This window comes from Molossus molossus, unplaced genomic scaffold (assembly GCF_014108415.1).
Source record: "Molossus molossus isolate mMolMol1 unplaced genomic scaffold, mMolMol1.p scaffold_m16_p_10, whole genome shotgun sequence".
In the NCBI taxonomy this organism is placed as follows: Eukaryota; Metazoa; Chordata; class Mammalia; order Chiroptera; family Molossidae; genus Molossus; species Molossus molossus.
The window spans coordinates 20,122,805-20,140,914 of record NW_023425345.1 but is presented as its reverse complement, the minus strand read 5'-3'; the positions used below and the strand labels follow the sequence as shown (position 1 = coordinate 20,140,914).

Below are 18,110 nucleotides of genomic sequence, written 5' to 3'. Positions count from 1 at the left end.
GATTGAACTTGAGTTAGCCTCTTGGGGCAAAGACGCCAGCCACTAGTTCCCATCAGGTTTGCCTAAAACGTGTATGAACTTAGGTGAATTCCTCATGTTCTTGAGGTTCCCAAAATGTCTTGAAGTCTCTCCTTGCCATCTCTCAGGAAAACAGCCTTCATGCCTTACCTGAAAAGACTGCCATGAATCATATAACCAAACAAGGCACCAGGCTATTCTCCAAGGGGCTTTTAGTGGTTCAAAGTCAGTCCTCATTCCTGGAGGCTTACTGGTGACATCAGAGCCAGGCATGTCTCTCTCAGACATAACATTCCAAAGTCTTGGTTAATAAAACCACCATTGGAAACAGGACAATGGATTAAATTTATGCAGAGAAAGGTATTGCCATGACTCTCATTAAGAATTGCCGAATTCTGGAGGGATTGGGTAAGGAGAAAAAATACATATTATTTACCAAATTGTTTTAAGAAATAAGTCTCATTGTATCTGGAAAGCAAGAGGAAAATCCTTATCCTTTTAACAAAGTGGAAAAGAACCAAACTCTAACTTTGTGTTAGCTAGTTTTTCATCTTTAAGTTTATTTATTTAATTAAATTTATTATTCATCTAATCTATTATGTCCTTTCAAGATTTTGCTTCACAAACCTTCTATAATGTTCATAAATCTTTTTACACACCTTCTTACACATTCAGAAATAACCAGCTTTAGAACAACCCACTTTCTTCAAAATATATCTCCATACCTTATACCTTCTATCACCAAAATCATATAATTTCTTTCCAATTAATTACAATTGTTAACTTTTAGAAACCTTAATTTGTGTGTGTGTATGTGCACACGCGCGTGTGCGTGTGTGTGCGTGTGACAACCAAAATGTAAGTAACAGCATCCTTTAGTTTGGCAAGTACATTTCATAACATCTAGAAATGCAGGATCCTCCATTTGTAAACACAGTCACACTTTTAAAAGACGTACTTCTTATAAAACTTAAGACACTCATTAAAAGCTCCAAATCTATTTTCTAGCTTATTTTTTATTAAAAGGCAAAAAGTAGGTGAAGTTAAGACTTGTCTAGCAATTAATATTTAACAGCTGAAATAAGTTAATTGATCTGCTCAAATGCCTAAGGTTTTTTTCTTTCAATAAGGATTACCTCCCAGAAAGTTGCATTTGAAGAGATGGCCCAGATAAGAGTTCTTGAGGAAGCCAGGTATTTGTATCTCTAAAGTACAGGGAAAGGAATGCAAGCTTCTTCTAGAAGGACATTGATTTCATAAAGCCAATTATCTATATGCATTTTGAGCCAAATAGGGGGAGTTTGGGGGGAGGTCAAAAGATTTACTGGGCTTTGATGTTCTGGAGCCACACCTCTGGCCCTGTACAGACTTCATTTGTAAAACAAGGACAGTCATTTTTAATACCTCAAGGATTAGCAAATGTTGGCAAAGGACTAACAAATTCCAAAGCTAATTTTAAAAAAATTTTTTTTTATTTGGGTATATTTTCTATCAGGCTCTGTGGCAATTACAGAGAGATCTAGTGTACAGGTAGCACATAGCTGAGGGTCATTTCTGAGAGGCATAAAGGCTTGTGTGTATGGAAAAGACCCCTTATCTAAGGAGGCCTCATCCTCCATTCACTTCCCTTAGGAACAGCAAAACAGGTCTAACTGCAGAATAGTATTAAACTTAATGGTGCCATTAACTGGCCAAACCTCTCCATTGCCCACTTTATAGTGGGGCCAGGCTATGTTGTAAAAGAAGCTTGAGGGACTCAGGGTCAAATGTCTCCCAGTTGGCAAGTATGCACCCCAAAGGGGTATCTCGAGGCACTGTGGACTGGTTCCCCATCTACAGAGAGACAGATAAATTCTAAACTGAGAGTTAAAGGTATCCTTGCTAGTCTCTGGGCTGTCCTGTGGTCTGAGAACCACAGTAGGGCAGGTTTCCTATCACCCGGGAACTACCCAGGGTACGGAGTGCATACCCTGTGTTCTGAAGGCAGGTTTACCAATGATCTCTGTGATGGCCAGTCACAGGGAGGATGGACTTACTCTGCTCAGACAGGCGAACTCTACTCCACAGGGATATCCTGCCATCTGAGTACCACCTGGGTGTAGAGTGTTAACTCATGATCTGAGGGCAGACTTACCAAAGGTCACGGTGATGGCTGAGCACTGTAACCATGGGCTTACTCCGCTCAGACAGGTGGACTCCACTCTACATGAAGCCAATCCCAAGCGACGTGTTCCTACTTGTCTGCCTCTATACTTAACTGGCCTTACCAGATGTCTCCCTTATTGTGTCTGTCTGAACATGAGATGCCTAACATTTCCGTGGCCTCTAATGGAAAACTCACTCTGTAATTCTAGTCTCCAGTTTTTGGGCTAGTGAGTGACCTGTTGCTCTGCCTTTCATGTTTCCAAAAGCCCTGGTCCTTTAGGAGGTCTGGGAGAGAGAGAGAGAGAGCAACCGCCCCTCAAAAGGAAGGGAGAGTCCCTGTTAAGTTATCCTTGAGGCTCTCATAGAAATTGAAGATACAGAAAAGATGGTTAGAAGAGTGTAGAAGGAGTTGAGGGTGGTTCCGTACCCCCATTTCAGAGACCTTAGGGAGTATGCAGAAAAGATGTTTTAAAAGACGGAACGCACGAGGGATCAGAGAAGATTCCTGGTGACCTATGTATGTTAGCTGGGCTGGCCAGAGACAGCACCTGGAGCCCTGAGGGCATATCCTGTTGGCTTTCTCTAGGAAGATTAGAAACTGCTGGGTGTCCCTTACCTTAGAAACTGAATGAGTTTAGGCTCTCATTTACCCAGCTAAAGGTTTTGTTTAGACCTTCAGAAAGCAATTCTAATCAAAACGTAGCCATTCTTTTTTTTCCCCCTCCTGTCCTTAGTTATCTTGATTCTTATCTATAGTTTAGGGTCTCTCAACTCTTAACCCTTAGCTTCACCTTGAGGATTTCAAATAAGTTACTCAAAGAAAGTCAGCCTCTTACTTAAAACAAGGAAGTCTGTAATCCCAAGGGACTCACCCAAGTCCACCCAATGCAAAGCGAGGAGCTGGTGGGGCACAATGTGTCCCTGCTGGTGCCTAGCCCAGGTCTGGGTCTGCAAGGTGGTCCTGGGTGGGCTTCTTCGAAATCCGGTCACACAATCTGAGTCACAATTCAAATTGCAGCACCATAAGGTTGGAGATGGTGAGAATAGCACCAGGTGTTAGACCCATGGGCTCAGACTGAACTTGGGTTCAGCAACCTTGGTAGCTGAGTTCTGGCTAGCAAAAAATTCAGAGCTAAGACTCAAACTATAAAAGAACATTTATTTGGAAAATCACACAGAAGAAGAAATCTGTAGAAGAAATGGGCTGAAGAAGCAAATTACAAAAATAAAGGAAAGGTCCTTGGAGCTTGGGAGTGAGGGAGGCGACTCTGGGTTGGCTTCTGTGGTTGGAGAATGGGAAGTAATTGTAAAGAATATTTATTGGGACAATTGAGGAAATTTTGACTATGGACAATGGATTAGATAATAATATTGTATCAATATTATACTTCCCAATTTTCGTAATTATACTGTGGTAATGTAAGAGAATGTCCTTGTTCTTGGGAAATACGTACTGATGTACTTAGTGGTAACATAGAACTTACTCTCAAATTGTTCAAAATAATTGTGTGTGTGTGTGTGTGTGTGTGTGTGTGTGTGTGTGTGTGTGTAGATGGGAGGATGGCTAAATGGCTGGGAAGAAGGATGGATGAATAACTGGCCCTTACATTCCCATTTTGCAGGTGGATAAAGTAAATAAGAGTGAGTAAGCCAGGTCATTCACTGGGTTCATTCAATAAACACTTATTGGAAATTTGCTGGCTGTTCTCTGGAAATCAGAAATGTATCAGTAGATCTCACCAACTCAATTCTTTCTTACATTGATGTAAGATTTTGTAGGTGGCATAAATGCAGGCCAGCAGGAGCAATGACACAGAAAACAGCAGGGATAGAAGACATGTATATGTGAATAAAGACTCTTTGGAGAATGAAAGTATCTGCACAAGAAAAGTAGAAATCAGATTGGAGAAGATTCAATAAAGAAAACCTCAGATGTGTGAGAGTAGCGAGAGAGGGGGATGGACACTGCTGCATTAGGGTTGATGTATTTACATTTTTCTGTGATAAAAGAACATTACATTTGGTTGGCATCACAAACTATTTTTTGTTTCCCAGATTCATCAATTGGTAGATGTGTGGCCTGGAAAGATTATTCCACCTCTCTGAAACTTGGTCTTCTCACTCGTAAAATGGAGATAATGATACTTGACACTGAAGATCATTTTGTAAACCAGAGAGCATGCTATCTGTGCATAATAGGTACAGCACCATGCTTTCTGAGGGTTTGGAATTTGGCTTAGAGGACAGGGAAGAGGAACAATGGGCAGATTTTTCTAGAAGACCATATTCCAGGCCTTTAAGCTCCCTGTGGCTGAGAGTCACATTCTCCTGTCCCTTTCTGTGGCCATCAGTACAGTTTACCTCTCTCTGAAGGCTCCCATAGCCCTAGCGTGGTTCCCAAGGCAGAGAAGAGGGTTTCCCATAGACTGATCTGTATCACACTGTCAACCCGAGATCCACTGTGATAACTAGACTTTGATTTCTTGAGTAGCATGACTCTCAAGAAGTCATTGGTCCTCTCTACATCCGAAGAAGCTAATATTTCACCATTTATGTGTGAGTGGAGAAAAAGTTGGACTAAGTCTCCTTTAATCACAAAGAAATGAAGAAAATGTGCTTTGCTGATCTGTCCCAATGTTACATTGGTTTGTGTGCAGTAAACTCTTAACATTTAAGCTGTTAACTTCAAGCATGTTTCTTCCTGTTATGACTTCCAGGGTTTCTGAATTGAACCTGATCCATTGTATAAATCCCAGGTGACTCCATGCAGATTGAAAGGGAATTCCACTTATTGTCTTTATTTCCTAAGTAATTTGTAAATTTGGAACAGTGGATTTGCAGGAAAGATCTTAACAACCAACCATATAGCAAACCTTCAGATGCCTCTTTCACTTGTTCTTCAAGTCAAGCTCAGTGGCCGTGAATCTGTGAAGCCTTCATGGACACACTGGTGAGAGTGAGTTATTCCTGCCCCAGTGCTCCACTGCACTCTGTTAATACGCCCATTAGCGTTCTAGCTCCACTACACTGGCAGCCTTTGTTTATGTGTCCATCTTCCCCACTGCATACTCGAAGCTCTTGGAAGGATGACACAGTAATCTAGTCATCTTTGTTTCTTAGCAAAGAGCATGGTGCCCAGTATAGAGAGTGCTTATTAGATAAATGACTGAATGAATGAATAAATGGTGAATGGTGGACATTGAGAACCCTCTTATATTTCTGTCAAGACTTCTGTTTTCCTAAGCAATAGAGGAGCATGCTGAGGAACCAGCTCATGCCTTTTTTCTCATTATCTTAGTCAATCAACGCTTGTAGTTGTTTTCTACACTGGGCACAGCCTTGAAATATGGGCTGATGACATAAACAGTCACAATCTTTCTTGGCTGTGTTTTTACATAATTGTTTATATTAATGGGTAGTTTCTAACTAAATCCTTTTAATATCTGCCTCCAGGGTTAGAAAACAAATACACCAATGTGTCCCTCAATTATGCCCTTGTATTACTTATTAGTGGCTCATGAAAGGGAAGATTCTTCAGTCCCCAGTTTTCAATCCCCTTAAGCAGATTATGTTGCTTTTACTAAACTATAGAAAGTTAAAAACAAAGCTATAGTCATTTTCATTGGAATTAGAGTCTCTTAGCTGACTTGTTTTTACTCCAACTTTCTTCCGTCTTCTCTGCAAATTATAGCAGAGACTGCTGTGTGGAGGTGTCCATGCTTCATGTCTCCACCTCGCCTCACCATTGCTAAGTACAGTGCTTTCCATTCACATGTTAGTTGTCTGCCTCTTTTTGTGTTTGTGTTGTGTTTACAGCTGGTGAAAATATGTTTGTATTTATGAAACAGATCATCTCTGAGAATCTGCTAATGGGATGGGGCCACATTTCAGAAAAGAATCAAATATGCTCATGGTCCCAAGGGTCTTACTGTCTAGGGGGCAAGTCAAATAAACAAACAGAGTGACCTGTGCAAGGCATTATGGGAGTGAGGAGAAGAGACACCCATGATGCCCGCTGGGTGAGGTGGCAGGCACTAGAGTGGATGGAGAATCTTTTTAGAGAAGGTTAGGTTTGAGTTGAACCTGAAAGTTAAATAGTAATTCATCCAGCAGACAAGAAGAGAAGGAAAATTGCAGTAGTAGTATGTACAGAGACTCAAAAATGTGTAAAACATGGTGAGTTTTGGGAAGCACACATGGTTTTGAAATGGTTGGAAAACAGGCAGAATTGATCTCCAAGCATAGTAGCTAAATAGTAGCCCTGCGACCAGAGCATAGAAGGGAAGGGAATGTCTCTGGAAAACTAAGTTAAGGTCAGATCACAAAGAGTCTTGAATGCCAGAGCAAGGATCTGGACTTTCATGTGTGCATGTATGAGTGTGGTGTGTGTGTGTGTGTGTGTGTGTGTGTGAGAGAGAGAGAGAGAGAGAGAGAGAGAGAGAGAGAGAGGGGGGGGGGGGAAGGTAGATATTTTCACTGAAGAATTTTAAGGAAATGAATTTAAGAAATCAGAGTTGTGTTCCATCAAGAGCTTTCTCACCAACTCTGGCCAGTCCACTCTGTCTTACCTAATACACTATTTTTTTTTTTTCTTTAAGCAGATGGTCCTGGAATGCCCTTGCATGATGCCATCTTGTTCAGTTTAATCCATTCCTCTTTGTTATTTTAACCTAAGCCCAGGTAATCAAGGCCCAGATTGTAATTGTCTCCAGCACCAGGCAGTCTAGGGCTGGTGGTTATTTTAAAAGACCGTGGCTGCTGGGGAGTGAGAAGAGAAAACCAGTGGGGTTTGTGCCCAGGAGTGTTTCCAGCCTTCGTGCTTCCAGCTCTACACTTTACAGCAGGCTTCGTAAAGATTTAGTTGAAAATCAGCTATGGATTCCTCCCTAATTGACTTGGCCAGGTTTAATCTGTTACTGGTCAAGCCAAGCTGGCTTCTATTATGCAGTGCACTGAGGATTTCCAGTGTTGCTCTTATACTAATGGAGGCTGGCTGTTTTTAGAAGCAAATCTTGGTCTTGGTGAAGGCCGGTATCATTGTGTCCTCTGAAGTGAACCCAGAAAGACGCCCATCTGAGACAACATTTAGACCTTGACTACAAAGAGCGAATCTTGGATTTGGTATTTACATACTAGAAGGTTATGTTTTGTTTATGTTTTTTATTTTTCTCCATAGATAAAACAAAACTTTCTATTTGTTTCTGCCTCTGTGGGTTGAGTCGTGAAATGCTCAGGGTACCCAGTCCAAGGAGGTAACACCTGCAGCAATGGGACAGCTTCAGAGGGTGGCTTCTCTTGGCCCAGGAGACTAAGTGACCTCAGAAGATGGGACAGGGGTGTTCTGTCACTCTGGGCCCAGAACCTCTGGCCTTTGCTGAGCTCCCTCCCTTGAGGGTGTCCAGTCCTGAACACGTAGACTTACGTGTCCTGGGAAAGAGAAGAGACATCATGTTGTGGGGCTGGGATAATATATGGGCACTATTACCACTGAACCATCAGTGGAAGCTGTGTCAATAGAAGAGGGACAAAAGAGAGCCAATGTCTGGAGAGTTTGTGGAGGTAAAAGAGCAAATCATCAGGGCAAGCCCAGAGGAGAGGGTTCATGTTTGCTTCTGGAGTTCACATGAAAGAATGGAGAGGACTGGGGAGTCTCATTTTCCCTATGATCCTAGAAGGACATTGGATTTCCTAGAGCCATTTGCAAAAGTGGGATGAGGACATGCTGTATATACTTACAGTCACTCAGAAGTAACCGATCACTTTCCCAGCCCCATCAGTCACCCTGCCAAGCCCTTTCTAAGGGGCTTTGAAGACTTTGCACAGTTTTGTTGGAGGAAGTCACTTATGGAAAGAACATTTACACTACAGAGCTAACTCATAGAATCAAGATCGACTTGGAGTCATTGAGTGTGTTCCCATGGACTTATTGACACAAACAGCTTCCACTGATGGTTCAATGGTAACAGTGCCCATAAATTATCCCAGCCCCACAACGTGATGTCTCTACTCTTCCCCACCCCCAGGTTGCAGACTCAATCCCCAGTAGGGGGCCTGCAGGAGGCAGCTGATCGATGTTTCTCTCTCACATTGATGTTTCTATTCCTCCCTTCCTCTGTCTCTAAAAAAATCAATAAAAACATATTTTACAAAAAAGATCAACTTAAAACTCCGTAAATCAAAATATAGTCACATATAAACATAAACAGGCATTTTACAGGTTTTAGAAACCAGTTTAACATCTGTTTTGTTTTCCTTGTTAATTCTATCTCCTCCACCCCCTCTGCCCTCACTCCCACCCCTGACTCTAAAGTGAATTTCTCAGCAAAGCCTCATTTAAAAGATGCTACAGACCCTGCATTTTGAACTGACTCCCAGGGCTTGATTTTGAAGATTTCTCCTCCCCAGCCCCACCTCGGTTCCCTTTGGCCTTCCAGCTAGCCAGGCAAGCATTCCACGGCCCAGCCTTGACAAATCTGCACCTTTTGGTGCAGCTTGCTACCCCCTGGCACCTGTCAGTCTCCTGGGGCCTGCTGAACACCCACTGGGCATCAAGGCCGATAGCAGTGACAGGGCTATATCGGAGCAACAACACCCACCTGGGGGCCCCAGCCAAGGCCTGATCAAAAGCAGTTGTGCAAAAGTTCCCTGAGTGTTCTCTTTCTTGAAACGTCTACTGTGATTAGGGCTATCCCTCCATGAACTTAAATTTTTTTTTTATTTTAGTTTTGGATTCTGGTTTTTTACCTCCTTTATTTGAATATCCAAGAATCTTGAAGCTTGTCCAAGAGAACAAGAATCATGACATCATAGCAAATCAGACCTGAAGGGAATTTAAACCACTCTCTTCAATTTATCAATGAAGATGCTGAAACCCATTGAAACAGAGAGAATTGCCCAAGGGCGTATGGCCAGCCATATCCAGGACTAGCAGTCAGGCCTCCTGACTCTTCTTCGGCGCTTTCACCATAAATGTGTGTTTGTTTAGCATATACAGGTGCAGTTTTTATTGCAGCCATCTGTGTGTGTTGATATTCATCCCAGTAAGAGTAAAATTACACATAATGGGTAACATTATTGAATAATTATTGAGTGACCGACATTGTTCTAAGCACTTTATACATGCAATAACATTTACCCTTATGACAACCCGATTTAGTGTGTCTTATTATTATCATCACTTTGCAGTTGAAATACCTGAGGCACAGACAAGTTAAATGACTTGCCCTTAGTATGTAGGGCAGTCCTAATAGATTGTGACTTTCCTGGGACTCAGGACTGTGTTTGCATCAGCAAATATGTACTGAACCTCTGGAAGAGATAAAGCCCCTGCCTTTCTAGTGGGAAATAAAGACCTATGAGTAGATCAATCCCAACAGCACACAGTGATGTCTGCAACAGGCATGAACAAGGGGTGGCGGGAGGCAGAGGAGGGGGTAACGGGCTTCCCCCAAGGAGATGGCGTTGGGGTGGTCTTGGGGATGCTTTGGAGTTTGCTAGCCGGAGAATGAATGAGTGTTTGTGCACAAATGGATGGAAAAACCTATTGCATTCAGGGAAATATCAAGAGAGCGAGAAGTTCAGGGTGATAGAAGGCAGAAACACGATGGTTGTGGGGGAGATGTAGGGACACGGGGTTAGAGAGGCAGGTTGGGAGTAGACTGTGAAGCACCAGTGCCCCAAGGTAAGGAATTTGGATTCTATCCAGTAAACTGAGGGGAGCCAACGGAAATTTTTATGAGTAGGGAAGTGACAGAATCGGGACCGAAGAGACCGCAGACGCACAGGAAGACAGGGACAAGAAAACCGGGGAGGAGGTTGCTGCAGTGGTCCAGGTGGAAATGAGGGCCTGGCTCCTAACAGTCGCACTGGATGGGCACAGGCTGCCTCCCGTGGTGTTTCACACTGCTCCGTTGGCTTGGAATGCTCTTTCATCCAGTCTTGCTGGACCTACGGGCCCCCTTCAAGACAACGCGTAGGTGCTCGATGCGCAGACTCCTTAGCACAAGCTCGCGCTCTCCCTCCTCCGGTGCTCCGCTGTCTCTGGCACATTCTTCTTGCTCCCTTGGCACACATAAAATCGTGTTGCACGTCTTTGTGTACATTTCTCTTTTCTGCTTACACCCAGCTCCTTGAAGGCAGAACCAGGCCTTTGGCTCCTTAAATACTTGGCACAGTGCCTGACATTCAGTGAGCTCTCAATAAATGTGAGATGAATGAGTAAACTTACTAAATAAAGGCAAAGACTATGGATATGGAAAGAAGAGGCCGCATTTCAGATGATGATTTTTTTTTTTTTAAGTTATATCAGGGGTTGGAAAACCATGGCCAATGGGCCAAATCCAACCCAGTCCTCCATTGCTTTTTAAATAAAGTTTTGTGGGAACGCAACCAAGCTCATTTGTCTACGTTTTGTCTCTAGCTGCTTTCATGCTATGATAGCAGAGTTCATTTGTTGTGACAAGACCAGAGGGCCCTGCAAATGCAAAACTGTTTACTTTCTGGACCTTTGCTGAAAAAGTGTGTCAACCTCTGAGTTAGGTGACCAGGATTAGTGACTAGAGATAAAGGGTGACGGAAAGGAAAGAGTCAAGACTTTTCCTTTTCTCTCATAGTGATGAGAGAAAATTATGGCACTGCCCAGTAGTCCTGCAGGGACTGAGAAAGAAACACCTGTGACTGTGGGGCAGGAGGAGAAGGGAGCCTAAGAGATCTAGGCAGAAAGAGATCTCGTAAAAAAAAAACCTGGCCATACGCTACAAGGCGGAATTGATCTAAGTTCCACATCTTCCTGGTGAAGCTTCTCGTGCTTGTGCTCTCTTTCAGTCATCCAGTTTGGCTTTGTCACCCTCTTTGTGGCCTCCTTTCCTCTGGCACCTGTGTTTGCCCTCCTCAACAATGTCATTGAAGTGCGGCTTGATGCAAAGAAGTTTGTCACGGAGCTGAGACGCCCAGATGCTGTGAGAATCAAGGATATCGGTATGTTCCGGCTTCGAGGTGGTGGAAGACCTTCCCCCACCACCACCCTCACACTATGCCAGGAATCCATGGGCTGGGGAAGCCCTTACCCTTCTGAGCTCCTCATCCTCAGACCTTCAGGTACCGGGAGGCTCTCAGAGGCTATGTTACCCACCCCCAGTTGTGCCCCTGGTTTCTAGACAGGAGAGCACCCAATCCTTTCCAGAGAAACCCGCTCCTGGGGAGCCCAGCACCCTTCCTTGGTAACATGTCTGCAAAGCATCACCCTGAGCCACAAGGTTATCATCACTGGGCCAAGCGCTAGAGTGAGCCAGACGCCCTCCTTTCTGTCTTACAGGGATTTGGTTCGACATTCTCTCCGGAATCGGCAAGTTTTCTGTCATCAGCAATGTAAGTACTTACGTTCATGACACCCTCGCTCTGTGGGAAGGGCTTTTCCAAGGAGCTCAGGTCTTCCGAGCAGGACACCAACCCTTGTTACCTCTCAGCCTTTTCCATTCGGAGCTTCGTTTAAGACAGCCCCCTGGTTAACAGTGTGTACAGGCTTCTAACTCGTCATGCTTTTGCCAGAGCTATGCCACCTAATTGTTAATTTCACTAAGAGAAGGAGGGTAATTACCCACCACAATGCAGAACTGCGTCTTAAGAGTCAAAATCAGAGCCAAAATCAGATCTTTGCTCAGAGCCAAGAATAATGAGGAAAGAATTTCGTGTATCTATCCATCTTTTTCCTTTCTTTTCTACTCCCAAGCTAAACAATACCTGGAGCATTGCCCAGACTGCAATTCCTAATTACGGTTCCTCCAAGTTGTCAATGTGAAATCCTAATTATCCCCACGGATTCTGGCACTGTGTAGGTGAAGAGAGGACATGGAAGAAGAGGGGTCCTACCTGTTGTGACGTCCTTAACTGCTTTGCCAGACATGTCCACATTTCAAAGGAAATCCTGCTGGGCCCGAGCCAACAGCGCCTGTTGCTTCTGCCTTCTGTACGGATGGTGGCCAGGCAGGCTTCCTCTTTCCTCTCCCAAGAAAATATCAGCTAGCTTGGTGAACACCAAGAAACCCACAACCCTTTTTCCCTTGGGAGAGGATCGTTGATTTAGTTGTGACCTGGCTCCCTATGAAGAACACACAAAATGGCCAGAGAGATGTGAGGGAAAGCAGAGAGAATCAGCTTATTACATTTTGAATGTTTGATGTAGGAAACACACATTTTGAGAAATAAGGTGCAATTTGGAAAACAGATCAATGGCTACTTTGGAGCTATGTCTACTAAAAAAGAGGCCCTGAATACTAATCACTTTCCATCACTTATCTGTAAAAATGGGAGAGAATAAGAGTACCCACCAAACGGGATCATTCTGGAGTTTAAATGGGCTGATGGAAGGACAGAGAGCCGGTGCTGAGTAGTTGTAGCTGTGATTATTATAAGTATGTTCCTCATTCTCAAATATGGTTATGGCCATCTACACTCATATATACATTGAAAAAACAATACCTAAACTACACTTTAAAAAGGACTTCAATTGTTGGTGTGGACTATAGTATAAACACTTGCCAAAAAGATACAAGGTTTTCTTTGCAGAAAGTATGTCCACATTCAAACATGTAATGATTCATTTGTCGTTTGGTTCGCTCCAGACATTTATAGAGTGCTTAGACATGCCAGATGCTGCGTTGGGTGTGTGTGGTTCCATCCAGCAGGACCTACTCATTTCCCCTCTCTGTCTCACTTTTCCTAAGTAAAATGAATGAAAGAACCATTTCCATTATATAATGTGCCAAAAAGTGCAGACAGGTAATGGTCAAATTGTGGAACCATATCCTTGGTATTCCTGGCTGTCTGATGTCACTCAAGGGTAGAGGTACCTGGTCATTCAGAGTCCTTGCTCGTTGTACCTAAGTGGCACTCTCATCACTGGGTAATTTTCTCAGAAAACCTTCCATTCTGCTTTGGCTTGGCCAATGCCAACTGTCAGAGGCAATTTATTCCCTCCAGCACCAAAGGTCCAAATGGCTTCAAATCCTTTGCTACAGTGATTGTAATTTACTCTCTTAACAGCCACTGTCTTATAGCTTTACTTAAACGATAGAAAAGCCAGGTAAGTCAGCTATGTGAGCTCAGAGATAAGGATGTCTGTATCAATCAGAGCAGCACCTCTGAATGGGGAGCCCCTGAGGGGACAGTCTCTCTGCCAGATAGACCCTGTGGCAACTGGAAGCATCCATCCTGACCTCTCCTCAAGTGCTTGTGGTTTTGTTCCTCAGGCTTTTGTCATTGCCATCACCTCCGACTTTATTCCCCGCCTTGTGTACCAGTACTCGTATAGTCACAACGGGACTCTGCATGGCTTTGTCAACCACACCCTCTCCTTTTTCAATGTCAGCCAGCTGAAGGAGGGAACACAACCGGAAAACTCACAGTTTGACCAGGAGGTTCAATTCTGCAGGTAAAGTAATCATGAGGAGGAAGAATGCAGAAGACCTTAAATGGTAGATTCAAATAATTATCTGGCTGACCCAGACTTAGATCATTCTCCTTTCCCTCTATCTCCTACACCACCCCTAATTGCTATAAATCAATTTCCATGAATCAACAAATACTTATTGAGTACCTTTTGCTAGACACTATGGAGCAGACAAAGTAGTATATTGCCTCGTCTTTACCATCAAGAAGTTTATGGTCTTCCCTGGCCAGTTTGACTGATTGGGAAGAAAATAAGCAGAACAGATAAGAAATAACAGGCTACTCAGTTTTTATAGTTAGTATGAATCATAAACATTGTGGGGATTCAGAGGAGGGGAAGTCACTGTTGGCTAGAATGAAGAAGACAGGCTTCCTGGAGAGACCAAGAGGGATTCTAGGACAGAAATAGAGTGTCTTAGATGGGGAGTCAGCATGGGCAACGTTATGGGGGTGGGGATGAATCTGGGGTGTTACATAAACACTTGGGGGGCTAGGTGACCTAGTTGGCAAAGAGAGTGCTTTAGAGATAATAATAGGGAATAATATAGGAAATACAATATATGTTGAAAGTCCTAGGATAATATAAACCAAAAACTTTGTTGAACTTGAATAGATAAGATAAAGTAGTTGATGGAAAATCTTGAAATCCTACAAAAATTATAATGTAATGTAATAGGAAGCTATTGACCTTTTTACTATCAAGGAGTGATAGGATAAAAGGCAGCCTTAGGAAAGTTGACCTGTTCTTAGAGAGGAAGATAAAGTAGAATCGGGGTAACACAAGGAGGGCAGCTGAGCCTGCTGCATCATTCAGACGTGAACCATGGTAGGCACAGACCAGGGTGGAGGAGAAAGAGAAAAGATGAGCTATTCTATTAACATAGTGCAAAGTTAGTGACAAGACACATAAGAGAGAGTCTGAGTTGGATATATCCAAAGTTTGAACTAAATTCAGAGGACCAGGAAATTGTAGGTCGATTGACAGAGATGGGGTTGATGCTAAGTGAATCTAATTTTATGGTACATGTGATGAATTTCATTTCAATCATGTGTTGAAAATAATGGCAGAAAATCTAAGGACAAATTTTTACCTAACACCTAGACACACTAAAGTGGAATTCCAGAGCAGTCCAGGTTAGAGTTATGATTAAAAACCATCACAGGGATCATTGAAGCCAAAAAACAAAACTTTCTACTGTTTACCCAAGAAAGGGAAATAGATAGAAGAAGATCAGAGGAGACTAAATTATTTAACACTTTTGTACCCTGGTAAAATGATAGTCCCCATAAAGGACTTATTCAAAGATCACACCTTATAAATAAAAATATATAACAGTAACTACAACAAAAATAAAAGCCTAGGGAAAGGTATTGTTAGGGAAATATAGGGCTTTCTCAGACCATCCCCAGTGGTGTCTGATATAAAAGCTGTTGATGACTCAATCAAAGGAGCCGTGTTTCAGCAGTGATGACGCTGGGCACATCTGCCGTACTTTTCCACCTGGGACACCTTGGTAGTCAAGATCAACCATTTATAAGATGCTGTTAAAGTTAGATTTCACAGTCTGAGACCACAAAAGAGAGAAAACAAATTGGTCTTCCAACCCAGATAGCTGACTTAAACAACCTTACTAATTAGTGACTTAAATAGAAGGGTATCATGGGCCCAGGAGCAATATCTTTAGGTTCAGCTCTAGCCAACCAAGCAAAGACTCAGAATCAGAGACCAGATCTTAAGAATAGGTGAGTAAATTTATTCATAGAAATCAATTTATATCTGCCTCAGTGTTTCAGGAGTTTTCACATCTGGGGCTATAAAGACTCTGGCTCTTAGACTAAAGTCACATGCAAGCAGATTTGGTCCTAGACTATGCACTGCCCAGGGGCCACTCCTCTGTATGCCTGGAGTACCAGACTGTCCATGGTGCTGGAGTTGGGTCTGTGGATACAGCAGACATAGTTCTGCACAGAGAGGTCTGCCCCAGCTCCAGGCCTGTTCCTGTAGCATCTAGATCTACTCCAGCGGGGTCCATGGACTCAGTAACATATTTACATTAAAGAAGCAGGCACTGAAAAGTGAGAATTATACAATCATGTGTATAACTGGAAGGTACTACAGAAATCATCTTGTTGAGACTTCTCATTCTACATAAAAAGAAACTGGGGCTTAGAAAGTTGAAGAGTTCTCTAAGATTACAGAGGTTTCCAATGACAGATCCTGAACTAAATTTCATATCTGTACAAAAATATAAGCTGTCACCCTCATGTGCAGTGGGGGAGCAATACTAGTTAGACTTACCATGTCGGGAGGCAAGGCTAACACTATCTGCTTCTCTAGTTACTTTAGAAGCACGTATTTGTTTAGAGCACTGAGGTTCTCTGACCTTGCCCTGACCATCAGATCTTCCAGTAACACATATGAATGTGCTTTCGAGATATATCAATGGCCTAAACTACCTTAAACACAAAGGGACTTGTATTGGAAGGTGAGGGTAGGCCTAATTTTAGGCAAGTTTTGATTCAATCAAATCCGTTACAACCAAATCTTTATCTCTCGTGTCCATTCCAATTGATTTTGACTATAGTTTCAAGATCTGTATGACTGCCAGCAGCTACAGGTCAGTGGGATAAAAGCCCCTACCTCTTTCCCAATGACTCCAGCAAGTCTCCCTGCAGCTCATTGACTAGGATCAGTTTGCATGCTCTACCTGGAGCCAATCACTGTAACCAGATAAATGTGATGCTCTCCTTGGCCTTTGGGGCCATTGGGGTGGAGTTTGGGGGTGAAATGATCTCCAACTGAAGCACACGATCTCTGAGTTGGAGTAGTTCCCTAGTAAGAAGATAAGATGAATGGATATGACTCAGCTAAAACAGCAAATGCCCAAGACATCAGGCATTAGTACACATGAATTAGATCAAGCTTTCTTTTTATTGTATTGTTTTTGTTTTGTTTAAAACTGTTATTTTTATTATTATTATTTACTTATTTTTGTTACAGATGTTTCTCCTTTTATCCCCATTGACACCCTCCTCCCCATTCCCCCACCCCCGTTCCCGGCTTTGTTGTTTGTGTCCATCGGTTATGCGCACATACATATAAGTTCTCTGGTTTATTTCTTCCCTCCCCGCACCCCCTCTTCTGAGGGTTGTCAGTCTGTACCCTACTTCCACGCCTCTGGGTCTACCTTATTCCTCAGACTGTCATGTTCATTATATTCCACAAATAAGTGAGATCAAGTAATATTAGATCAAGCTTTCTTGTACCCACCTTTAGAGTCACTGGATTTGCCAACAAGTTCAAGGCTCCAGTGACTCTTCTGTTCATTGTTTCCATGCAAGTAGATGGGGCCATGGCTTATCTGTGACCCATTTTTTTAAAAATCTGTGACTGAGTGGCAGAATTATCAAGGGGTACATATATAGGAAGTGTATTTTATATTTCTGCCAAGAAAGTTTATTAACAGAAAACAGATCAGTCCAGAATCAAACCAAAAATGATTTTTGGAGCATCTGATTATTTTTTTCTTCGTCAGTTCCAGTGAGGATTATAGGTTCACTAATGCATCTGGTTTTGAGAACTTACTATAGGCACTGATTATATGATAGGAAATAAGACACAGTACCTCCCTCAAGGAGTCAAGGTAGAGGAGATGAGCAAATAAATAAGCAATTAAAATATAGCTTCAGTCATTTACAATAGTGTCACTACAGAGAACTCTGAGAGCCCGAGGACAGAGGCCATGCACCCTGCTCAGAATTAAGTGTTCAGGGGAAGCTACAAGGGAGGAGGAATCTGGAGAATGAACAATACAAAAGTGGCCAGAGAGATCATCTTGCTGGAACTCTTCACTCACATGACAAGCCAGCCTGAGTGGTGAGTGGGGTGGAAAGAGTAACGCTGAATGGTAAAAAAGGTGTCCAGTGGATAAGGAGGTCCAGGAAGAGCTGTGTCTTCCAAGTTGAGGGGTGAGTTTGTGCTCAGTGGTTGAGACGGAAGTAAGACAAGTCAGGTATGAGAGATGAAACTGGAAGAAGGCACAAAAACCAGACCAAGGAGATCATGTTGGTCATTTGGAGGTGTGTGGATTCCCTCTTGGGGCACCACAGAGCCACTGAGGAGTTTAAGGGAACAGTGAGGAGCTCAAACTGTTCCTTGGTGTTATCCCTGACTAGTACATTCCATTCCATTAAAAATAAAGAGATGCCCTACTCTAAAGCAGATGTCTAGAGAACGGGGCAGCATGTATCTAGACAGACCCTATCATATAGGTTTATTTTTCCAGCTACTGTTCCTAGATGGATAGGCATTATTGATGGAAATCTCTACCTCAGATGGTCCTACTCAATGCATGCTGTGTGACCTTGTCTGGGTCATCGCATTCTCTGGAGATTTAAGAAGTGAAGGTGTAACCTACTGATCTGATGTCTTTGTAAGCTAGGAATTGTCAGTGGCTAAGAAGTAAAGAAGAGAGGAAAAGAGGGGTGGGGAGAGGGAGAGA

General features: G+C 42.9%; 1 protein-coding gene across 1 annotated transcript in view; it reads left to right on the top strand.

Annotated features, from left to right (window-relative positions):
* The window catches only part of ANO2 (anoctamin 2), a 331,163-nt gene that overhangs the window by 303,171 nt on the left and 9,882 nt on the right, over positions 1-18,110 (top strand). Inside the window, exons 21-23 of the mRNA XM_036252877.1 lie at positions 10,987-11,139; positions 11,477-11,529; positions 13,410-13,591. Of these exons, the coding sequence (XP_036108770.1) occupies positions 10,987-11,139; positions 11,477-11,529; positions 13,410-13,591 (388 nt within the window). The remainder of the gene's footprint in view (positions 1-10,986; positions 11,140-11,476; positions 11,530-13,409; positions 13,592-18,110) is intronic.